The sequence below is a fragment of the Xiphophorus hellerii genome, chromosome 23, assembly GCF_003331165.1.
Source record: "Xiphophorus hellerii strain 12219 chromosome 23, Xiphophorus_hellerii-4.1, whole genome shotgun sequence".
Lineage (NCBI taxonomy): Eukaryota > Metazoa > Chordata > Actinopteri > Cyprinodontiformes > Poeciliidae > Xiphophorus > Xiphophorus hellerii.
In genome coordinates, this window is record NC_045694.1 from 19,755,411 (window position 1) to 19,780,674 (window position 25,264).

Consider the following 25,264-nt stretch of genomic DNA (forward strand, 5'->3'; position numbering starts at 1 on the left):
TTTGTCCTTTAAAATTAAAAAAATTACACATACAATTTTGGTCTGTCTGATTATGTAATTTTTAGATATTAAATTATATCAAAAACTTTACTTTTGAGTAATTTTTTGGATGGCTAGTTTTTACATTTGAGTGGAACTATGATGAGTACTAATGTTTGGGTGCAGTATCCACCTCTGGGTGCAAAGACCATTTGCAGTATATGTATTAGTTCACATTCATATTCTTTCTTTATTCATTGTCAGATTAAAGATGGGAGGTATCTTCCACCCACCTATGCCACACTGACTTCTCAACAGAAACAATAATTCTCTTGGCATCAACCAAAATCAGAACATTTTTCTGTCTTAAGCACGACAGGGCTAATGTTGGGAGAGATTTTCAACCACTTTATTAAAACCAGGTTGTGACACAGACCAGAACAGTTACAGAGCACACAACAGAAATAAATACCATCATGTGTACAGCGCTCATTATCAAACAGAGTAATTGCAGCTGGCTTTTGATTTAGGTCATCCAGAAGAAGAGAGGGCATGCTATGTCAGATAGATGTGCCACCATGAGCTGGGCTCGGTGTGCTCACCGCCCTGCCTGCTTTTTCACTGTCCAAGTGCAGTTCCTGAAACACGTCACCAACTCTGATAAACGCCGCCAGGCCGCATCTCAGTCTGACTCAACCGGCCCCTGTTCAGCGTAGCTTCAGGAGGCGTTTGGGCTGTTTTAGTCGAGGTCCATGTCAGGCTTGGTCTCTGTAGGTTCTGAGGTTGGGTTGCCTGTGTTCTCAGCTGCTCCCTTGTCTGTAGTTTCCTCCTGGGCCTTCTCCTGGCCGTCAACTGGACCGTTCTGCTCTGCAGGTGTTTCCTCCTTGGGGACCTCCACCTTTGGTTTGGGCTTCGTCACAACCGGGTTACAAGCAGAGAACAGCTCCTATAAACCAAGAGAGGGGTGTTAGAGAGAGGATGGATTCTCACATGAATATAATAAAGGGCACAGCAAAGACTCACCCTTGTTTTTGCTTTAATGTCTTTCACTTTAACAATGGGATCTACAGCTAGGCTCTGCTTGCTTTGCTGGTTCATGCTGCTGTTCATCCAGATCATTGCTTCGTTGTTCAGTTTGTCCACTTTGGTGACGTCTGCCTCATCTAAATGGTCGTACTGCTCATCCTGGAAGCACAAAACAAGAATGAAGAATGAAGTTACTCACTAGTGTGTAATCAGTCTCCAAATAATTAGAGCCGTCATTATTCATTATAATCATTCATACTTGCTGTAATAATTTAGACACATCTGCATATTTAGATGTCACATTCATAAAATGTATCTTTTTCTATTTGTTAATCTTTTTCTAAAAGTAAAGCTTGTTTTCCTTCAGACTTTTTTGTAGCTGCTCTCATTGTGTGGCCTTATTTGCTTCTAAACAAACATGTCAGACAAATGTGCAAGTTTTTTGTGCACTACAACAACTAGAGCGGGGCATAATACGCAGAAAAGACAACATCCAGGAGCTACTGATGAGGCGACAGAAACAACAAAATCAGCAAAAGATTTTTTTAAGCTCCTAAATGCTCAGAATGAAGTTAAACAAATGGTCGACAGCTGCGTTTTCCACTGAATACAGCTGTTCAGGTTAAAAGGCAAATCAGAAAGCCTAAATAAGAGTAAGATAAAATTAAATGAAGCAGACTGCTGTTTCTTAAAGAAACGGAACACCTTACAAACTGAAAGTGCAATAAGGACCTAGCACTTAAAGTAAAATAAAAACTAAATAAAAAACAAAAATGCATGTAAAACTCAATTAAAAGCTATGCTAAGGAAATATGTTTTGAGTTTTTCTTTCTGAACTGCCTCTAAAAATTCAAAGCAGAGCATTAATAGTTTTTTTGTTTTGTCTCAACTTTTAGGTAAAATAAAAAATTAAAAGCAAAAGGAACTTAGAAGGTGCATACTCATTGATCTCACACTGCAAACAGCATGCATTTGTTTAGATGGCAATGTATAAAAACCTAACTTTTTTGTATCATTTTTATTTTTAGAAAATTTGTTAAAGCTATTTGCATAAAAAGCCTACGGTTTAGTTTAAAAGTAGTGTCAGTCTTGATAAGTAGTAATTTAATGTCCTTTTCAAGTCTTTCCAAGATTAAATAGATTTATAGTGAAAAGCTGAGAAGAGAAGAGAAATAAGTCTTAAAAATCCTTCTGGTATTACCTTCATTTTGAAGGCCTCCACAAATTTCATGTACATCTGAATTTGTTTCCCCAACTCTTCAAAAGCTTTGGGTCTCTCTTCAGCCTCCATAAAGCGGTCCATGATGGGCTGCCCAAGTGTCTGCAGAAAACAAATCAGTTTAAAACAATAAATATATTTCAACAAGATCCTCGATGTGAACGGACGCTAACCTAATCGTAATTACCTTCAGCTCTGCGAGCTTGTCAATGTAAACTTGTTTGGGTTGGTCCTCTCCGTCTTCATAAAGCCAGTTTTCAGTGTCCTCCAGCTTTAATGACAAAGCGTCTCGGTCCTAAACAAATAAAAATATAATTACTAAGAATCTTTGTAGGACAATAAGTCACTTCCTGAAACAAATTGTGCTATGCTGTGGAAAAAAGTGGTGGTGATTTACTCACAGACTCGCTGACGAACTTCTCCAGCATGCCGTGCAGCTTGTCCCTCATGTCGTACACGTACTCCTCCACGTTATTCTTTGCATCGTTCCTCTCCTTCTCCAACTTGTCTTGCATGATCATCTTTCCCTGCCAACACAGAACCACCAGATTTAAAAGCTGAACATGGCTGCGCTCTCCCATCTAGCAGCTGCAAATGTAGTTACCTCGTTCTCCACAAACAGGTTGAGCATGTCGTTTGCTAGCTGCCACTGTGGACTGTTCTCAATGGGAAGCTCCAGCACTTTTGTTTTGACTTTGGCCTTTTTGGCTTGTGGTGGCTGGTCTGACTTTTTCTCACCTTTGTTCTCTTCTGTGCTTGTCTAAAAAAAGAGAACGAAGAAGAAAGTAGATTTAAAACATCACATATCCCTGCAGATATTTACAGGCTAATTAGGTGTTTGTAAAAATTAATATAGAAAAACTAGAAACATGATGAAACAAACTGATATATCTTTAAATATGAGGCTCTTATGCATCATTTCATCTTCTAAAATACAAACAAAGTAGGGGATGCAAAAGTCACCTATTGTAATAAATTTGTATTGCATAGAAAAAGAGCATCTTACCTCCATTTCTTCGCTTTCATTTGGCGTCTTGTCATCTGTTTGTTTCTGAGCATCGCCCTGGGCCGACTGTGTTTCCTGATCAGTCTGCATCTTAGTCTGAAGACACAAACATGCAACATTATGTCTCAAAAGAAGGAGGCACAGCAAAGATGAAATGAGTCAAAGTTTTCATATCAAGCTTATCGTTGGGCCCTTCGTTCAGTCAGTGCCTCGTTAATTCAAAAAGTCACCCAAACCACTTTTTAAAACACATGTTTTTAATTTGTAATCTCTTTTATAGACCTGCTGCTCAGTCTGAGAGTTAGTCATTGTAAAATATGGCTAAACATTTCAAATTCCTACATGAATATTACCCAAACATTCTGAAGCTCAAAAACTGTCAAGGAAAATGGTTCATTTGTTGAGGATTTTGCAAGCTCAATGTTGCCCCCTGCTGATCGTAATGTTTAAGGTTTCAAATGACAATAAACTGTCCAAAATTATTTGTACCTGTGGCAGATTGAGGCTTAATTAATCAACTAAACTTACTATTGGAATTTATTCTTCTCACTGAAAAGGATATAGTCGTTTATCAAAATATGATGCAACGATAACAAAAAGAGAAACTTTTTTGTTTTAATTCAGTTAAAATTGTAAGAGTCTATGGGAAAATTCAAGCTTCCTTTCTCCAGTTGCTCTAGTCGACCCGTGGTCACGGGACGTTGGTATTCACCCGCACTTTTTATACAATGGAGCAGACCACCGGGCCACATCTCTCCCGTTTTAGAGTACATACCCACTGGGGTCTCCATCACCTCCACGGATTACCTGTTTTGTTAAATTAAGCGGTCACAGAACTGCTGTGACCGCACCACCCTTATTTTAACATGGCCTCTTTGGTGAACAACAAGGCTGCAATTTCCATCTAGGAGTTTTAGGCATCTGACAATCTTTGAAGTTATTCAGTGAAGAATCATAAAAATGTACACAATTCCTTCCCGTGTCTGATAAACGTTCCTCAAAGTATTCACGTCATCTACAAAGACAGGATAGTGGAAGCGGACTAGTTGAAGTCTAATATCAAAATTGGTTTTGTTGTGTTTTATGCATTTCTGCATAAAACACAACACTTTGCCCAGAGGTCTGTCGAAATAGTAAGACCCGGGCCCGATGTTGAGAGAAGGAGAGGAAGATTCCACCCTCCGGAAACAATGGCGCAATTTTCGTCACACGACTACATCAAGAGTACATTTCGACACTTTGGCTGAAGTACGGGAGAGCCTTAAGCCACACAAGCCTGCCTGGCCTTTGCAAAATCCCATCTGGGGAAGGAGACAACGTTTGGGCCTGTCAGATAATAACAGTGCTGTTAGGTAAATTGTATTAGTAATTATCAAATATTTGTTGTATCATGTAGCCTTGTAGTTACATTTTAGATAATGTTTCTGTGTGTTAAATAACTTTGATTCTATCCTGAGACTTCCCTGGGAAATAGAGGTGACAGCTACTCTCAGCAGCTGTTGCCTTGCAGGACTTCCTACAAGACAGAGGTGTTAAATGCTCCCAGCAGAGTTTTACATGCCTGACAGTAAACTCTGCTCTGTGCTTTTTTGTGATACAAAGCCGTTGCTTTGAAGCTATGCAAACGTGCCTTATTCAACACCGTGCCTGGAGAAAGAAAGATTTAGAATATAGATAACATGTGTCTAGAAGTGAATGTTATTTAGCGCTGCAACCATGTGATGAATGCTTTGACTCCACCCTTTTAGAGTTGCAGCGCCCCGTGTGGCAGGGTTTCCTAAAGATCAATAAAAGAGAGGAACAGACAGATGTGTGGCGGAGTGGTTGGAGATTTGTGACTAAAAGCACATCTCTGTCTGCTCTCCTCGCGAGTATAACAGAATCTAACTCTCTTGTCTTTCCTGTATTTGTTTAAATTGTCTCTAATAGGTATTTGACAAGTGCTTTTGCCACAATGATGTAGCCTTCATCTATAATAAGACAAAAGAGGCATTAAACCCCTAGAAAGCCTTCTGTTACTACCTTGGCTGCTGTTATAGCTAATAAAGGTTTTTCCACTGAATACAGACAAGGATGTGAATTATTTTGGATACTTAGACAAGAGTAGCTTTAAGATTTAAAGAAACTTTCAACTACTTCTGAGCAACACCAGTTCTTTAATTGCAGTACCTCTCCATCTTTGTCGGACACCTGCTCAGTTTCCATGGGCTCCTCTGTCTCATCAGACTTCTGCACTTCAACCAGGGAGGCGCTGGAGACGCTGAAGATGCCGTGGATATTCACCCGGACCTTGACCTTCACCTTTGAGCTCTCACCTGTTGCCTGTGGGACAACCTTCTGGATCACAAACTGACCTGGAAGAGAAAATAAAAAAAGTTTTCACGCTTGATAAAAAAAAAAAAAATGTGAGTGAAAAATAGGAAATGTAATGTTTCTACAATTTTTTATGTTTTCATGGAAAATATTACTACAACAATCAGGTTTTAAATATGGAATTTTCAGAAATCCCAGACAGAAAAAAACAGAAGAATTGATTCAATGAGTGAAGAAAACAACACAAAGAAGAACTAAAAGAAGAACTTAAGCAAGGAAATAAGGAATGAACAAAGAAAACTTTTAGACAATGTGATAGGGAGTTTGGGAAAACTTTCAGTCTGCATGACAGAATGTAGGACTTTATCTCAAAGTCTTTCAAAAGTCTGGGTTTCTCACCAATGGTAGGATCAGGATATGGCAGCTCATTAGGACTGCAGTAATAGGCGTCCAAGGAGAAAGGCTCCTTCCGGTAGAAGGTGAGTACTTTGGAGAACGGTGCTGCATGGTTCTTAGGAAACACCTCGCAATCACTGAAATAACAAATACAGTCTACGTTAAACAGGAAACTCAAGAAGAAATCAACTTAGGCTGATACTAGTCGTTTTTATCTCACCTTAGACCTTCCTCCGCAGCTGAATGCCACTTCAGAGAGATTGGATAAGGGACGACATCTGTGATGGAAAATTCCCTGACTTTGAAGGCAGGAGACAGTATTGCACACTGTGGGGAATAAAGATTACCTCATTAGTTTCTCTGGTGACACACTGCACTCAAACAGAAACAGGTCGAGACCAGCTGCGAATGCTGGGCGTAATGTACCTGCAGGGCGCATCCTCTGGCCACTGCTTCATCAGCATTCAGGGTGGTGTTCAACTCCTTCCCAAAGAATTTGCTGATCCTTTCTTTGACGGCTGGAATTCTGGACGCTCCACCAACTATCTCTACTGCATAGATGTCTTCCTTTTTCAGCTCTTATCAAAGAAAAGGAAACAGTTTCAAACTCATTGTCCTGAAGCCAGTCAGGCAGGTCAGCGAGGGAGTTAAAGTCAGTGAAATTTTACTCACTGGCTTGTTCCAACAGGCTATGCAGAGGAGGTTCGACTCGGGCCAAAATATCAACACACATCTCTTCGAACTGACCCCTTTGGCAAGAAAATGGGAACATTACATAAGCGGTGAAGACACAAACAATGAGCACAAGCAGGAGGAAGCGTCTGTTGTTGGTCTACCTGTTCATGTGTGCCGATACGTCGATGTCATTCATGAAGCACTCGATGTTCAAGGGCAGATCAGAGGAGTTGGCGCTCATCAGTTTCTTCAGCTTCTCACACTCCTGGTAGAGCCGGACCAGAGCCCTGGGCTTGGTCTTCACATCCAGTTTGTACTTCTTCCCAAATTCTTCGCAGAAATGCTTCACCAAGACTTCGTCGAAGTCCTTTCCTCCCAGCAGCTGATCGCAGGCCGTGGCGAGGACCTGAGAGGCGGTGAGATGTTTGTGAGAATAAATTAAGCAGGTAGTGAAGAACCGATCAGAATTTCACAGGCTTGGTTTTTGTAAAGCGTCAATATAAGATGTAAGATGTAAGATGATATCGAAACAGCACTGAAATGAGTTCTTTCTCATCTTCCAGTGGTTAGAGGTTATTAATTATTCATACTGGGAGGAGATGCAACATCTCACTCTGTATGAGAGAGCAGTTGCTGTAAAACAGGTTTTTATTAGTATATAAAAAAAGATCTTTATTACAGAGTTGGCATAAAAATATAACATTAGGAGTCATTTTGCCAAGCATTGGATATGCACCAGTTTTGTGTAATTGATGTGTATTATTGATGTGCATTATGGATCCAGCAGGGTCCATAATATAAAAGGTTTGGAAGGTCAAACAATAAATAGAGCAACTCTACTGTTCTCCATTGTGCTGAAAGTCTTGATCTCTCTCACTCTCTCACAGCCTGACCAGTTGATATGTCTCAACAATACAGGTTCTTTTTAAAGAGTCACGCATGTTGGTGCAACTTCATATTAAATACCTCACAGATACTAAAAACTTTGTTATTCAGCATCAGCTTCCATACTAAAGAGTGGCATCCTCGATGTGACCTGGGAGTGTGTGGTACATTCACTGACCAGTAAAAGAAAAGATTTCTTTAAGCAGCCAATCTTCCAGTTAAGAGTGATGGCTGATCTGATTATGGTCAACTAATTGAGAGCTAAATATAAAGAAGTCACAATGGGTGTTTTGTAGAATTCGTACCTTGAGCTTGCCCTTATTAAAAGCACACACTGATGTCTGATATCCAGAGTGGCCCAGGTCCACGAACACAACATTCCTGGCTTTCTCCTCGGGAGCAGGGAGATCCTGTTTATAAATCCCATACGCCAATGCAACTGCAGGAATAAGAAAATGGTAGGTGAATTACAGAGAATAAAGGCTGAAATTATAATAGTGGATCAACTCTACTAATACAGGAGATAACTACCTGACCTAAAGTCTTATTACAAACCTGCAGTGGTTTCATTCATAAGCCTCAGGCAGTTTAGTCCAGCAATCTGAGCTGCATCCATCACCGATCTCCTTTCAGCATCGGTGTAGTAGCAGGGAACCTAAACCCAACAAAAGAGCATTTAAAGTTGCATAATGCTGGTAAATTAACCAAATCTAATATTTGCATTATTTTTACTAAAAACAGCCTACAGACTGGCTTGTATCAACCAGTCAAGTGTGAATCACTAACGATGTACTTCGATACAAGGAGTCAAACTGTGGAACGACCTGCAAAACGATGTTAAAAATGCTAAATCATTACACATGTTTAAAAGAATGTTAAAGATTGTTTTTTTGAAGAAGTATGAAATAGTATAAAGTCAAAGTATAGTATTGTTCAGTTGAGATTGATGATTGACCTTGTTTTTTTGTTCTTCCTTTGTTTTCTTTTTTTTGTCACATAAGACAAATCAAAAAAATTTTAGTTTTTTTTTTTTTTTTTTTTTTTGTTTTGTTTGTTTTTTGTTGTTTTGATCCATAGCTGAGAAAAAGGGGCAGATATTATAAGATTATTTTCTTCTTTCTGCTACCTTTCATTTCATTTTTTTTAAATTATTTTATTTTTTTTCTTTGTATTAAAATTTTTTTTATTTGTATTGAATGAAATGAATAAAGAGAATAATAATAATAATAAAAAATTCAACATCTAAGAAACATCTGATTATAATTAGACTTAATTTCTTCCATGCAAAGCTGCCTTTATTTTTGTTGCGTTTGTTTGAACAGGTTGCTCTAAAATCATATTTCAATTCATCACACATCAGCTCCAAGAACTTTATTGTTGCTCTCTTTTTAAGTTTTTTTTAAAATAAGTTTTACTGTTGGGATTAGTTTTAAATATGAAGTTATTTTCATGACAAAAACAGATTATCATTATAATACTATATAATATAATATAAAACTTTATTTCCCTTTGCGATTAATGAAGTATTTCAATTTATTCATTCATTCATACTACTTAGAAATCATAAGCCCTTTACCATTGACATAACCAATCTAAAAATTCTCATGAGAGCTTACCACTAAGACCCGAACAAAACATAGGACAACAGACCAGACTATGGTAAAAGTGAAAACCTCCAGACAAGTCAAATCAAGTGGAAGAGCTGAAGTGGAGTAATGGGTGTGTCAGTGGAAACTTACAGAGACAACGCAGTCTGCCACGGGCTTCTTCAGCGCACCCTCAGCCGTCTCCTTCAGCTTGGTCAGCAGCATGGCAGTGACCTGCTCAATGCTGAACACCTTCTCCTCCTCCATGTACATCACCTGTGGTAACAGAAGTACAACCGCATGACATTTCTTTATGCAACTCCGATTAAAGTAAAGAGTGAATAATTCCAGCTGAAGATGTGCCATGAAAGAAAACTTCAATTAAAAAGGTAATCAATTTGTCCAAATGCACTCTTTAGTTTTTGGTTTTTACAGCAATAATGTTTATATAATGCACCACTGTGAGCTGAGCAAAGGTGAGCCTGTTGTGGCACTAATGTGTCACAACTCCACACAGTACAGGTGCCGTAAGCAATTTCCATGTCTAAGAGCCGCTGAAATCATCAGCGTTATTGCAATATTTACTGTCTACAATATCCACATCACAAAGGAATGCTTACATGCAATCTTTGGTGGGATACTGTATTTTTACTGTCAAGCTTCAAACAGCCCTTAATGTCCACACATGGTGCATATTTTTGGTGGTGAGAGTGAAAAAGTGGTCAGGACAGGGTTTAATGATAAAGAAAGAAATGAGTCAGCAAACTGTGGGTTGTTCACAGTTTTCAGCACCAATATCCCATTTTCCTGATATCATGCAGCCCAACAGAACCCAAATGAATCACTTGTATAAACACATTGGTCAGAAGAAAAATCACCTTTTCATCACTTTCCTCTCTAATGCTGTAACCTGTTCTGCATGTGACAATAATCTCCTGTATTCTGTGAAAATCTTTTAAAAAGAAAACAGAGCAAAAAGAGAAGTCTTTTCTTCCAGAGAAAACATCTAGGCCGAGATTTTCCCAAAATTCTGTGGAAGAATGTGTTATGGTCTAATGAAAACAAACTTGAACCTTTTGTCATAATTGTGGTAATCTTTGCCCAAAAATCACATCACTAAAAAAATTATTTATATGTATATAATAACTGACCTGAAGGAAAACACTTGTGAAATGGAATAGTCAGTGTTTAGAACGTCTATAACGTCGCAGGAAGAGGACAGAAAAGCTTTTAAATGATTTACTACGGTTTCATTTTTGACTAACAGGAGTGTAAATACTTTCTATTGCCACTGCAGCTGAGGCTCAATAAATAGTCATCTGCTCACAATTATTCACGTCATGAAAGTTAACTAGATTTGGAAATGACCAGAAAGTCTCTCAATCATTCAGTGAAGTATTTGTCCCTCTATTCAAGATTTACTACTTTGAAAACAAAATGTGCCGATACTGCAGAATCGGCACATTCAGAGACTGCAAAGTGGATGTTGATGAAGAAATATAAATAAAAGTAGACGTGGCTGCCTCTAGGTTTTCTCTTACCTTGATGCCTGTTGTTCCTGTTGGCATTTGTGCAATGTCATAGACCAAGCTATTTTTGAGGGACTGCACATATGGGTCTGAAAAGGCTCTGCCGTGAAACCTCTTGAATCCTTGGACTGTATTCTTGCAGTTTGTGACGACCTATCACACAGAAACAGTAACCCGCCGTTAGCCCTCAGAAAATACCGAGCTAGGACATTTTTAGCTTTACTGTTATTCTTTGTCTGTGCTGGATAGCGTGTCTACTGTACCCATGTCCAGTCTCGTCCTCAGTCCCCTATAGAAAAACTAACTTTTTTGCCACTTGACCGACCGTCTCCAGAGTTTAGTAAAACATACCTGACTTTTCGCAGCTGCACCAATAGATCGATTCCGTGGTCCAAATGAAACACATGCTCTACAATGGAAAAAGAAGACATTTAATTTCCCCTAAAAACTTTTATTTTTATGTTAAAAATACTAGGCATGGGCTGGTTATTTCTAAAAACTTTGAAAGTTGTGTTGGGTAAACTTGCTTAAAAAAATTCTATAATGCCATTCCTATGATGTGAAGTCCTGGTAAAATGACAGAAGAGAGAGCCAGAGCGCCCCGAGTTATTTTTCTGAACGTATTGAGCAAAGAGTAACACAGTACAGCCCCCCTCCATCTTGTTACTTTACAAATTCAGCAATTTGTAAATTATTCTTGTGATACACATTGGATCAAAGAGTAAAAAAATAAAGAACAGGTGAAGGAGTCTGTGTGCATCAAATACTTGAAAACAACTATCTTACTTGACACAGTCAGATCTTGATGACCCCAAAATGTTTTTCCTCATTAAAATGATTTTTTTTTTTTTTTTTTACAACTTTCTTCTGGTAATATTGTCTTTATTCTACTCCTATGACTATATTCTTATTGTCACTTTGTTCTCATAATATAATGAGTATATTCTCATAATTAAAAAAAAACATTAATTACATTAATTTTCTTAGTCTGGTCCTAAGCAGTTGGAGTACAACGGAACAAAAAATTAATTGCTGAGACAATTCAAACTGTAGCAAAACCCAAAGAAAACAATTACCACTAAAGGAGGCAAGAGATTTTAGGCAAAACACCCAGGCTTCAAGATTACTATAAATCTTTATTGGCTTGTGTGTGTTGTGTCTTGTAATTGTGCAGTAAATTTTTTTTAAACGACTCATGTTCATGATTTAATTATTTGCAGTCAAATCCTGCAAAAAAAAATGGTTCACTCGTAATTTTCCCTGTGCAAACTGGACGGGTCTGAATAAAAAACACAACGGACTGAAAGCGGGGTTTGAGAGAGGGATGCAGCCGGCCTCCTCTCATCATGTGCTTTATGCCCGCATCACCTGATTGGGCCTGTCAATTACATACCAATCTTTTATCAAGAACATACGCATTACTTTAAGAGTCATAGATAATATTTTAATAAAGGTAAAAAAAGAAGACCACTTCTTTATAGGCCAATACATTCGAATTAGCTAGCGTTAGCTTTAGCACTCACATGCCTCAACATTTCCTGTTGTGAAATCGGTTAGCATGCTAACTAGCCGTGTAGCAACATTAGCTGCATACATTGCTATTAACTTAAAAAAATATCCAATTCATTTATGTTTAGGACTTATACACGTTTAAGCAGCACGACTAAAACCCATAAATAAATGTGCGAGTACTTGTACTTACGGTGTACACCGGTCGCTGTATTCATTAGCGACAGTTTCAATCCCTCCGGCTCTGGCTACTGCTACATAGCAGTTCATAAACCCGACGTCAAAACCCACAACGGACATATTTTCGTTAACTAGCTAAACCAGTTCAGAGAGATAAGGAGGAATTACAAACAAAATCAATAGTGCTAATAGTAAAAGTAGCAGCTCTGGTGGCTTTCAGTCAACAGATGTAGATCCACCCTTGCTCTTGTTCCATGAAACTAAGCAGCAGCAGCAGCATGCGGTGCGCCCGGCGGATCTGAGTGAGAGCGTTCAGGAATTTTCTGACAGTTCGTCGACCAATGACGTTTCACTGCAGAGCCGCACTAGAGTCCGCCAGGGTGCGCCACCTACAGGCCAGAAATGTTACTATTACTTGGGAGGCAAATGATTTATTTTGAAGTAATCCAAAAAGTGATCATATTATCTTCTGCAACTTAACGTAAGTTATTATATTGTATTCAGTTTGTGCTTACTGTGTTTTTTTAAATAACTTGCAACATTTACTTTTTATTCAAATGGACTTAATATCTTATTTGATTTGTGTCAGTTTGAGGCTTTTTGCCTATTTTAAGCAATAAAATATTAAAATTGTCTGCGTTTTTATTATGTTTTATGTGAATTTCCTGTTGATTTTTTACATTTAAGGCATCATGGTCTGAATGCTTACAATTTATTTAAAACATCCAGCAATTAATAGTTACCAAATGTGTTTCTAAAGATAAATATAATAAACATTTCAAAATTGGGAGTTATTTTAAATTCAAGTATTGCTTTTATTGTACAATAGTTTAATAAAAATCTAGTTCATTTGAGTTGTCTTGCTTTTTTAGTAATGAAGGTCATAACATGGTATTATATTCATAAGGAATCTGGTCTCTAAAGATAAAACAAAAACTCAAAAGTAGAAATCAATGTTATACACACCACCAGACCTGAAAATCCCACTACTTCAAGAATCAACTCCGAAAGTGGTTCTAGATATTTCAAAAAAATTTAAGCCTATGCCTTTTGCCTGTTCAAACCCAATCAGATATTTTTCAAATAATTATAGATTAATTTCTAATAAGTCCAGTTTTGTGTTATAACACAAACTAATGTGAAACAGTGAAAAAACTATTCAAACAAACAGAACTGATTTCACACAAACATTTTAAATTTTTATTGGTTACACAGAGTTAAAGTTAACAGAGCAGCTTTTCAGAAGATGGAAAACGTTCATTCGTCATTGGCGTAGTCAGCAGGATTCTTTCTCTTGCTTTCCTCATAGACACTGTTGCCCCAGCTGTAGGTCAGATACATCAGGATCATGGCTGCAAAAGAAAGCAAAAATTAGCAAAGGTTAAGCCCATGTGCTGAATTTTACACAGGCAGCTAATTTCTGCTAAAACTATACATGGAGACAGCAAAGCACACCTGAGCAGACTTTACAAAATATACACAAGACATGTTTTGTCACAGAATAGTAATGACCATTGACCTCTATAGACTTAAAATTAAAGTCAACATTGAACCAAGAATGTGTAAAATGTATTTCTTCCTTCAAATTAAGGTATATTGTTTTAGGTCCACTTTGCTGTAAATTACAATATCCTTTCAAAATGTATATTCCATCAATCTTAGATCGACTATCCAGTGTAAAAAAAATTCTGGCTTAAAAATCCACACACATCTACATTCTGTCTGGCAAAACTATTCACACCAACTCTTGTGGAAAATCAAATGCATACAAATTGGAAAAAAAAGTTACTATTTTGAGTGACATTGGCATTTCTAACATAGATCAGTCTATGAAAAACAAAAAAAAGTAAAATATCAACAAAGCATATTCAACACACACCGTTCACCTACAGTCAGTGGTAAAACGTAAAACAAAATATACCATAGTCATGTAAACTCACGGGGGGCAACTTTAAAGAAAGAACTTGTGAATCTTCTCCACACGTTGGGAATACCCTTTGAGAAGTAGTTGGCGAAAGCCCTCTGCTCAAAGGGCGACAGGCTGTACGTGATCACATGCCTGACCCTGGCTAAATCTCCAAAGTGGCGGCCCATGTTCACCAGAAAGCTGATCTGAAAACACAGATGAATGACTGTTATGAACACACAACCATTGACACACAAACTAAAATGTGTTCAGAATGTAAATAGTTGAATCAAATAAGACTAGGTTTAGGAAAAATACTTTACTGAAAAGAATTTCATTTGTATGCACAACTGTAGTTAACCAAAGCAAACCATTATTAAAATCGTGGCTCCAAAATCTCTTGGTGGAGGACTAGTTTATAATCATCTTGTATTGTTTTTCTGGTTGCATGTGTGGTTTGAAGAAGACCGTTTGCATTAAATTTCAGTAAATTTCAACAACATGGAAAAAAAAATTGCTTAAAGCAAAGCTTGTTTAGGCCACACAGGAAAGTAAACTAAAAAAACCCCAAAGACTTTATGATTTCATTACATATCACACATCCCATCCTCACGTAGGCACTGGCTACTTGGCCATCAGCGACCTTAACAGTTTTTGCTATTCTGATTTAAAACAGTTACTGTTACTCGGTTCCAAAACACTTCATTATAAACTTTACAGATGGCCGACCATTACCTGACTCAGTGTCATGAAAACTACGTGTTAATGTGGCAAACTATTTAATGCCATTTTCTTTTTCAAAGGTGAGAAATAAAGCTTTAATAGGTAAATATTCTTGACGAACATATATCCTTAAACACTTATTTAATAAGTATAATGCGAATATCAAGAAGCTACTGCGGCCAAGTGTTAGCAACAACAATTAGCACCAACCGCTAATGTATAAACATCTTTATAACATTTGAAATCTTCACGCGGAAATAGCTGCCATATCATAGGAGAGTAAATTGGCCTAGTCAAATGAAAGCGCTCGTATTTAAAACCTAACATGGAAAGAACATAGTAAAGAAAAAAGCGAATTTAAAACGTTGACATTGAGACGCACCGTTCGGCCTCTTCACAGACGGGACATCTAAGAACCTTCCGGGTCAGCGTCTTCTTCTTCTGCCGCTTTAAATCACTGAGGGCATTGGCGCCACCAAGTGGAGTGGAGTCTCCATAGGCAAGAGTTTCCTTCACTTAAATGGATCAAATTGAGTTATTGGAGTCTTAATAAAAATACAAGCGTGGAGAAAAGAAAATATGCTAAATAGGCATAAGGTGATATGCTATCACCTTAAGATGATGGTTTTCAATGTATTTATAAGTAAACAGACATGGATTTCAGTCATGAATGTGACCATATTCTACAGTTCATTCAGAAATGTTAAAACATTTTTAAAACATTTCATAACATTTTTTAAAAATCCTTACCTTTGAGTTGCAATAGTTTTGATAGAGCATAAGAAGATACAAACATAGGTACAGCTGCAAAAAAAAGAGAAAAGAATGTAGAGAAAAGCTTAATATTTGTTACATTTTCAGAAAGTGAAACATTGAAAATTTCAAGCTTTCATTTCTTGTAATTTTGATGATTTGGACTCACTGTCATGCACTTGATTTGGACACAGTTTGGAATAATTACTGCATTAGTGCAACATGACATGGTGGAAATTGGACAGTGGCTCTGCTGAGGTGGAAAGTAAGTCAAGATTGCTTTTTTAATGGCCTTCAGATCATCTGCATTATTGGCTCTGGCGTCTCATCGTCCTTTTGTACTCTGTAGATTCTCTATTTGATGCAGTTCAGGCCAGTTTGCAGGCCAATCAAGTATAGCAACACCACAGTCATTAAATCCGTTTTCGATATTGGAGGTGACTTCAAGACGTGGAGCCAAAAAATAAACATTTCATAATTAAATTATTTTAGATGGATACTTGTGAATCCTACCAATATGGACAGACCCAGGGTTCACACTCAATACAAGGCAGATGGATCACATACCTCTTGAAGCCTTCAAATGTCTTTGAATCCTTACCGGGATGAGATGGTGGCCTTTGTTGGGTTAGATGAATGTCAAGCGTTTAGCCCTTGGATCTCTGAGCCCACAACTGAATCTCAGACTGGCCAAGGACAATGGATGAGTAGCAGAATATACAGAGCAAAGACTGACAAAAAAGCAAAAACTGACAAAAATTAAAAACTATTAGGCACCCAGGGGGATGCTCAACCAGCTAGAAGCATGCAATTTAATAGACATGCATTCTATAAACTAGCATTTAAAGGCTTTCAAAAAGCTTGAAAATCTAGGATTGGCACCCAGAGGAATACGTGATGCCATCACAAATAGGAAATTATCATACAGTTATCAGAGCATGAGCCAGTCAAAAACGGTAACTAAAGTTCATGAAAAACACAAAGCTGTTCAGGTGAATTTGACAATTTCATGGGGGATGTAACCTAGATCCCTAGCTTGGGGATCTACAAACTTTTCCAATCCAAAGAGTCATTTTTGCACTCATCCCAGCTAAATAAAACTTGAGAGCCACAGGTATTACATTAACTTTTAGAAAAATAAACGTATTTATGGAAAGTGTCAAAAAGCAAGACAGTTTGTTCTTTATAATTTTTGAGCCAAAGGTATTAATAACCATAATGCAGGGCCCAAAGAGCCACTTGCAGAACCCCTGGACTTGGTGGTAGGAGTATAATGTCCAGCATTGGGAGCAGACAGATCTACATTTACACAAAACACGGCCTCATTTAGGCTTAAAATGCGACTCATATCACATTTTCTAATGTTTCCATAAGAAATTTCATGCATCCTTTCATCATCATTAGCCAGACTAGATGCATACATTTTCCAGTTCTCTGGTACCAGCAAGAATCAAGCAGATTTAAAAACATTTGATTAATGGACTCGTACAGAGAGGTCTATACATATTTTTTTATTTTCCACTTTTCAGAGTATATCAACTCATTTCACTCCTTTTGGACATCCATAAACCGAGCACAGACAGTCAATTCACCCAGATTGCATAAATAGTCATGATATATTAGTCACATTTAACCAGTATAAATACAAGCGTAGTCAGTTCGCACAGGCACTTTTTGACAATAAATATACACTGAAACCCTGACAACTTTCACTCTGCAAATTATGAAGACAGTGACTTGTAGTAATCACAGGAATAAAAGTATATGTAAAAAGGTTTGATAAGAGTTACTGGGGGTGTGATTTTTTTCTTTTTTTTCAGAAGAGGACTACTTAAAAGAAAATTACTGTATTAAATTAAATAAAGACAGACAACTCACACAAAATTAGCAAAAGAGAAAAATAAAAAAGGACACTTTTTTTGCAAGTGATCAACTCAACTATATTAACCGCATGTTGAACAGGATGCATTCGCACCACATTTTAACAAAAAGGAAAACAAAACACCACAGTCCCCTTTCAGATGATAAAATACTTTTACTTTAACACCCCTGCTCCTGAACATTTTTTTAAATGTTACATTTTTTTTTAACAGCTTTATGAATTCATTTAGTTTTGATGTACAGTGGTCAGTTGCAGATAAATGGAGATGGTCCAGAAGAACTAGCATTGGAGAAGTCATGATGGTTCAGCGACACGTACATCTGGTAGCAACCATGTCCTTAAACTCCTTGTAGGCGTAGGAGCCGTCTTCTTCAAAAATCATGACGCTGAGGGGGCTGTAGTGGGATGGAACGCACGAAGGTCTGGGAACAGAGGAGTCCAGCTTCTCGTAGATGATGTTTTGCACCATGGTGTGGACGGGGGAACCGTAGATGAAGCCCATGGTTCTTGGGCAGATGCCTCTGCAGTACCTGGGGTTGTACTTTGGTGGGAAAACAATCCAGTGATCCAGTTTGAGCTGACTGAATCGCACCCTGAAGTCATACAAGGCACAGTCTGTGGTTGGGAATTCAGAGCTGGATTTAAGCTCAGGCAGCTGCATGTCTAAGCTTTCATCTCCACGCTTGCTCTTCGGAGACGCCCTCCTCCACCTCCTCTTCTGTCCATGCCTTTGTGCCGATTTGAAAACTTGCTTCTGAAACGTGTCTAACGCAGTGGGTGACGTTAGATCTGCACTGGAACTCACCAAGGACCTCTGGTGGACGACTTTGCTTGTGTCATTGAGATATAGAATCAGAGAAGGAGACCTCAGGGTGAATCCAAAAGGAGATCTGAAGCCGTTGCTCCCAGCTCTTTGCTCCTCGAGACAGGAGATGTTAACAAGAAGGTCTACATTCCTCTTTTGTACAGGTTGTAGAAACAAGGTAACATCCACTTCCACCCATTTCCTGCGCCGCCTCTTCTGCGTGCTGTCTGTGAGGTTCAGGGTATGAGAAATCCCAGCACACAGCTGGCACTGGTTGGACTGCTCATGCTCCTTTATGCTCAGGTAACACACAGAGCTGACAGCTGCCGGGTTGTTGAGGTTGAAACTGTACAGCAGGGATGACTTCAGGAGCTGCTCTTTTCTTCTTACTTGTTCAAGGCTGTAGGACAAATCCTGTGTAAAACTTTCTGAAAGAGAAGACAAGATCCAGGTACTGCACAAGACTAGATTCACCAACTTATTTACACACTGCCTTGAAAAAGTATTCATCACATTACAGCCAGAAACTATTATTTATTTAATCGAAATAGAAGTGTCTGAAAGCAGTGCATCTTTTTATTTGTTGCTATTTTGACCATTTCTCATTTTCTGCAAACAAATACTAAATTTTTGTTTGGAATTTCAGAGACATGTTGTTAGTAGTTCATAGAATAATAGAACAATGTTCATTTTACTCTAACATTTACCTATAAAAAGTAAAATCAGACAATTTCAAATTGTCTCTTAATTTTTCCAGAGCTGTACATTTCAAAGTGGAATCAGTATTTGCATGGAGCCCCTGCAATAATGAGTCTAAAAACAGCCATTTGGGACCAGTATCTGACATTTTAGATGCTTTCCCAGTTCAAGAAACCTGAATAAATCATTACCAGGCCTCAGCAGATACTGACATGGTCCCTCCAGATTGCTTTCATCTGATCATTTCATACATTTTAGGCTTAATTTTCCATAGTTTTCAGTCAGTCACATACAGTTTTGGGAGGGAAGGCAGGAAAGACACACAAAATGAACATGAAGGACCAAACAATGAAGGACAATAAAAGAAACCAGTAAGAACACAAGGAGGGAAAGGACAAGAGAAAAAGTATGGGGAGGAAGACAAAATATGAAAATGAGAAAGGAAGCAAGAACAAAGAAATGGAGGTAGGTGAAAAACTTTGTATGCTATACTTTAACAGTTTAAATAGTACTATAGTATTAATTATAAAAATGTTAGAGAACCTCTGATCTATAGCAAAAGATCAGGGGTTCTCAAATATTTCAGACCATTTTTCTTTAAGCAATTATCTTAATGAGTTTTCACTTTAGGTCTTCAGGCCCAAACCATAACTGTAAAACTCTTATGCCCTAAACTGAAACCTACAATCAACACTTCGCTGCCCACCTTTATTGCTTTGTGCAGGACATTCATCTTGGGGCTTGATCAGCCTGATGGTGTTGTAAACTTCACCTCCATCAACGCTCCTCTGCATCCTGGTTGACTTCTTGTAAACTTCCGTCAGATATTTCACGTATCTGTGCTCGGGTTTCACCTTTTTCCTCACGTCCAAGCTCCACCTGCTCCCTCCGTGCTCTGAAAGGGCTTTGAGCAGCGGGGAGAGGATGCTGCTGTACGGGTAGGTCAGGGCGCTCAGGTTGTGCAGCGCATCGGAAGGGCTAACCAGCGAGGGGCTGCAGGACACCAGAATCAGGAGCAACAGAGCACGGAAACAACCAAAAGTCGCTGACAACAGCATTTGTTTTTCCATCATAAAAACAGAAAACCGGTCTGACGAAAGCAAGAGAGACTCTCTGCGGGGAGAGAGCTCGAGGAAAGCGGAGCAAGTGTCGCCGCAGATCAGCGCGCGCAGGTGTTGCCAATTACCTGCGTCAATCAGAGGCGTTTCCTTTTTCAAGAAAAAGAAGAAGCGAGCCCGCGGGATTTCAAATATGCATGTACAAACAAATTAATAATAACTTTAATAGGTAGGCATAAAAAAGACAATAGTTGAGTGGATATTTTATTTCCTAATACTGTTCGATGAATATGCTACTGTTTTGTCATGCTGCTCTTTCTCTTGAATATTAAACCCCTCCTTCCACCGCGTCATGTTCATTCTAACACGAATTGTTATTACAGAAATGACAGAAATTTTCTTTATGGCACTAGAAAAAGGGAAATTATGGGCATTATTTCCAGCAATGCTGGATATTCCTTTCCAGGAACATTGAAAACACATTTTCAGTAAAGCTTTACGTCCACTTTAATGAACTGATGAATAATCGCAATTACATAAAATTAATACATCACCGCTTTTGTTGATTTTATTTTAACCTGGCCAGTAGGGCTGAATTCTCTTTGTGGTGCAGTTACACAAGCTTCCCAGCAGGTGGCAGTGCATTGAGTGTTACATCAAAGTTCATTGAAGTGCCTTTTTTGATACAGTTTGGATTGTACATTTTATTTTGAAGGGGGAAAATAATGAATAAATAAAATCAGCTTTTAGGTTAATTTTCATATTTTCCTGTAATCAGAAGGGCTTCAGCACAGTTTCAGCATTTTTATCTGTAAAATACGTTTAGAGCCATAATCACAAATATACACTGTTTTAATGTATCACATTAAACCCAAACAGAAAGTTTATCACTGTAATAAAATATGGAAAAGTTTAAAGGGTATGAATACCTTTTCTGATTTGCTGCACTTTCCTTTTGTAGCAGGGAAAGCAAGTCAAAATTGAACCAATTTTTGTCACAAGTACATTAAGAATAAATAAATAATTTTAGAACCTTAAAATTTCCTAAACTTCAGTTGCCTAAAACGTGTAATCTGTTGCTGAGACCAAAGGTTGTGCTACTGTCCTCCATTATATAGTCAGTCAAGATAAACTGTGATTTATTTGCTGTTGTTTCTGAACTGAGAGGATCTCCTGATAGAGACTTTGTGGTCAGCTATTCTGTTTAGACAGCTGGAGCTTTTCTCCTGATGTATGCTAAAGCATTCCTTACGTCGGGAAATATGAAGAATCTGCAGCTGTGTTGTCTCCACTGATTAGCATTACACCAGATAAGAAAATATTTGGTTCGTCATCAAGGCCGTGACATATTCAGAAACACTACAATTTTAAAGTTTTACCTTAGTCACAGAATCTTGTAACACATTTGTAAATAGTACATCTCATGAAAAGGTACTCCTAAACATAGTCTTTTTTTGTCAGTTAGTTTTATTGTTTAGTTTTGTTAAATAATTGACCAGTTGGCTTTGGACAAGTTTTTATTATCTGATCCGTCATAGATGTTACAACCTGCAGAGAGTATTAACCCTGTTTTACAAATCCGTCAAAAGAGCATTGAGTTTTGCCTTGCTTTAGAGCTTTGATCTACGACTGAATGACCATCTTTTCTAGTCATTTAGTCCTTTGACAATGTCAAAGAAAACTTTGTTAAAACTAATCACTTAGTTCATATAATATGGTGAACAATTTATATGAGTGCAAACATCTTTTGTCCATGCAGAAAAGGCTTTGTTTCTTACTAACTACAAAGAGGACATTGTTCTGCTTCTGTTTTGATTGTGACGACATCATCCGTGTCTCTTTTCATGTCTTCTGAGACTTGTTTTCTGGGTCAGCAAAAGAGAAACATTTTACTTTTTCACTGCACAAAACATAACACATACTCGCACAAACAAGAAGCAGAAAATCCCTGCTGTAATGGATGTTTGGTCTGACAGTAAAGGAAGGCTCGGTCATTAGAAGAGGACCAATTGTATTTATTCAAATAAAGTGTAAAAATCTAAGAATGTTACACTTTAGACAAATTCTTAACTAGAAAATAAGAAGAAGCACTTTTTAAAGTGTATCACACTAAACTAAAAAACATATCAACAACTGTTATAAAATACATACAGAATGTGTCTACACAATTTTTTAGTTTGTTAAGAAATAGATGTGAATTTCTATTTCACAATTAAAATTGGTTACTCTGTGGTGTAGACTAATAATATTACCTATATTATTATATTAGTATTATATTAGTATAGAATTTAAAGCTACTTGCTAGACATTTCTGTAAAATCAACCCGTATTATTTTAGGCATTTTTTGCCACCGATACATAAGTCAGTTTTTAATAGTTTTGCTGTTTTATGTAAATTGTTATTTAATGTTGACAATTGCATGCTCCCAAAAGCAAGCTTGATCACACATGCCTCTGATGACATCACATAAGGCATAAGCTTAGGAATTAAAGGCTTAGGTAAAATCTCTCCGTAACATCACATACTCTGGTCGCTGCTTTGCATTAGAATGGTTTTCAAGTCCAAGTGATGATTTCTGCAGAAAAGCTGAATCACCGTCAACTTGAGCCAGTTGACTTACTTATATAGAGCTCGGCCCTGTTACCGCCTCCTGGCCTACACCTGCAGTACAATCCATTACTGGGTTACTAAAGTCAACGCGCCAGGGAAGAAGTTAGAAAAATATTATCTCTCCTGTGTGAGAAAGAGAGAAGTTGCTGAGTCAAACTCAAACATGTGAGGTTGAACCCCTCGTCATCTCAGATGCTTCAGAAGATAAAACAGAGAAGAATCAGCAGGTTTTTAATCCAGTGTGCTTTCTAAAAATGTTGTACTTTGGAAGTCCGTGTTTCATTAGCCTGCTGTGTTTTTATGGTCAGTGTTCGTTAGTCAATAAATACAACAACAACAAAAATTGCTGCAAAATCAAGAATCACATCTACAAATATTTTACACATTAGGTTAAAAAACGTAATGTAATTTGTTGAAAATTAGTCATTAATACTAATAAACCAAAATTATATACTATGCATAAATAGTATGCTTATCAAACCAGTGATACACTGTACAAAGCTGTACAAGACAGTACGCAGTTGTAGTCCAGGCATAAATATGAACACTAGCTGTGGGTTGGCTGTATCAAGGTACACAAAGGTTTGAAATCCACCAAATTCTTTTAGATTGCTGAAATCTAAAAGGGTTTAAAGTCATGTAAACGATATACCAGACATATATCTGAAGTAAACACAGTTTTGCAGTATAAATCAAAGAGTAATTCAACCCTTCGCCCCTGCACTTTTTCCAACAACATTAAAGCTGCTTGTGCCATGTCTGTCCAGCTCACTGGAGACCACCTACAGAAGTAGACAGCCAGACAGACAAATTAGTCTGAGTTAATCTATATAGGACATAAGAATAAATAACTTAACTTGAAAGAATGTTAACTTCAAAACCACAACTAAATGAAGAAGGAGACTATTTGACATCTTTGCTGAAATCTAAATCAAAATAACAATGATAATTCTGGTACAGGTACATTTATAATGTAGCATGTTGATTAGAACATTTATAATCCATATATTAGTTTTCCATCAGCAGAATGAATTGTTGGTTTTTGGTTAAAATAAAATCGAATCGTGTTTATGTTTTACTAGCTGTCCATATCTGACATCCCTAGATTCACTTGTGGCCTCTCTTACCACTCATGAGCAAACCTGCAAGTCTTATGTTTCTTCCCTAAGTGAGGGTGGAACAGTTTGCTGATAGTGTTGAAGCCTCTTGTGTGCTCCTTGTATTCCTCGCCCTCCATCTTCTCTTTACTCTGCTGCTGTCCTCCCAGCAGGGCCCTGACCTCAGCCGATGCACCTTTCCCCAGGTAGTGAAGCGCCTTCTTGCCGTCATGGTCTCTTTCGTTCACACTGGCTCCGTAGAGCTGCACGAGAGCAACCATGACCTCAGAGTGACCATGCATGGCTGCGATGTGCAAAGGCGTGTATCCTCCGTGTGCTTTGCTGTTGACATTCACGTAGGTGCCTCTTTTGCTGGAGACATCAATGAGTTTGTGTATGATGTCACAGCTGCCGTCCTTGGCAGCCCAGTGCAAGGCTGTGAAACCTGACATGAAATCCTTCCTCTGTGCTAAGCGTGTGTCCTGCAGCAGTAAAGCATATATTTGTCCCCACAGCCCAGCAGCACACTTAACAAGCCACTCATGGGCTATTGGCTCCAAAGGCACAGACTCATCATCAGCCTGTCTGAGGGTCTTGTTTTGGGGCCTCACCAGGGGAGAACCTGGGGCCTGCTTGGCTTCTGTCTGCTTGGATTTCCAACACTGAGGCTCTTTTATTAACTCCCTCTGATGAGACGGGGAGTTAGAAGTTAGTGATGGAACTCTGATGACTGCTTTGTCAGGGTTTCCATGCTGCTGATGCACCTGGGAGCGTAATCCGTCTCTTGCTCCCGCTGCGGAGTCTCTCTCTGGGGATCTGACTGCTATGACAGCGAACACAGCCCCAGATTTACTCGCTCCGCACGGCTGATCTCCGGCGATATTCAGGACTTTAACGGTGGCCGAATCCGCCGTGGATACAGCAGGCCCGCTTTCCTGCAAACCCTCCACGCAGCTTTTATCATCATTGTAGTAACTGCTTACGCTTGACGAGCGCCGCGCGTTACTGTTCGCGATTTGACGGAACAAGCTCTGATCCATCTCCTCTTTCACAAAGTCCTGGTACCTCTTCCTCACCACCACAAACTTCACCTCGTCGATCTGCCTGACCACAGCGACGCTGTTCACCAGCTTCTTGAACAGCTCTCTATTGTGCTGCTTTCCCGCGGGATCGCCGCTGTTGATGAGGCTCTTGAAGTGGTTCACCAGCTCAGAGTTTTTCACTTTGCCTCCGCGCTCCAGCAGAAAACTCAACACGGCTTCCTGGGTCAGAGCCATGGCTCTGCTTTTCCTACGTGAAAACAAACAAAAACAACAGCTACAGGTGAGAGATGAGGAGGATAACTGCGCTGCGCGTCCCGCTCCTTCCTCTCTGCTGTCCTCCACCACAACCTGCTGCTTCCGGCGCCTCGCCAAATCAGTCCAGCC

General features: G+C 38.6%; 4 protein-coding genes across 4 annotated transcripts; all 4 read right to left on the reverse strand.

The window, feature by feature from the left end:
* Positions 1 to 366: 366 nt before the first annotated feature.
* hspa4b (heat shock protein 4b) lies at positions 367 to 12,621 on the reverse strand. Its single transcript, XM_032554295.1, has 19 exons — positions 12,317 to 12,621; positions 10,966 to 11,023; positions 10,627 to 10,767; positions 9,239 to 9,361; positions 8,055 to 8,154; positions 7,805 to 7,938; positions 6,776 to 7,020; positions 6,612 to 6,688; positions 6,366 to 6,517; positions 6,160 to 6,266; positions 5,943 to 6,076; positions 5,400 to 5,584; positions 3,231 to 3,326; positions 2,829 to 2,984; positions 2,626 to 2,751; positions 2,412 to 2,519; positions 2,207 to 2,326; positions 1,003 to 1,164; positions 367 to 925 (listed from the first exon to the last, which is right to left on the reverse strand). Exons 1-19 carry the CDS (start codon positions 12,421 to 12,423, stop codon positions 719 to 721), a joined length of 2,538 nt encoding a protein of 845 aa, XP_032410186.1. The 5' UTR covers positions 12,424 to 12,621; the 3' UTR covers positions 367 to 718.
* Positions 12,622 to 13,477: 856 nt separating this feature from the next.
* On the reverse strand, positions 13,478 to 15,437 carry uqcrq (ubiquinol-cytochrome c reductase, complex III subunit VII). Its single transcript, XM_032554307.1, has 3 exons — positions 15,315 to 15,437; positions 14,244 to 14,415; positions 13,478 to 13,655 (listed from the first exon to the last, which is right to left on the reverse strand). The coding sequence occupies exons 2-3, from the start codon at positions 14,395 to 14,397 to the stop codon at positions 13,561 to 13,563; spliced, it is 249 nt and encodes an 82-aa protein (XP_032410198.1). The 5' UTR covers positions 14,398 to 14,415; positions 15,315 to 15,437; the 3' UTR covers positions 13,478 to 13,560.
* Positions 15,438 to 17,180: 1,743 nt separating this feature from the next.
* gdf9 (growth differentiation factor 9) lies at positions 17,181 to 20,479 on the reverse strand. The gene is made up of 2 exons (XM_032554300.1): positions 19,778 to 20,479; positions 17,181 to 18,800 (listed from the first exon to the last, which is right to left on the reverse strand). The coding sequence occupies exons 1-2, from the start codon at positions 20,142 to 20,144 to the stop codon at positions 17,872 to 17,874; spliced, it is 1,296 nt and encodes a 431-aa protein (XP_032410191.1). The 5' UTR covers positions 20,145 to 20,479; the 3' UTR covers positions 17,181 to 17,871.
* Positions 20,480 to 23,863: 3,384 nt separating this feature from the next.
* On the reverse strand, positions 23,864 to 25,114 carry sowahab (sosondowah ankyrin repeat domain family member Ab). The gene has a single exon (XM_032555693.1). It carries the CDS (start codon positions 25,112 to 25,114, stop codon positions 23,864 to 23,866), a length of 1,251 nt encoding a protein of 416 aa, XP_032411584.1.
* Between the last annotated feature and the right edge of the window lie 150 nt (positions 25,115 to 25,264).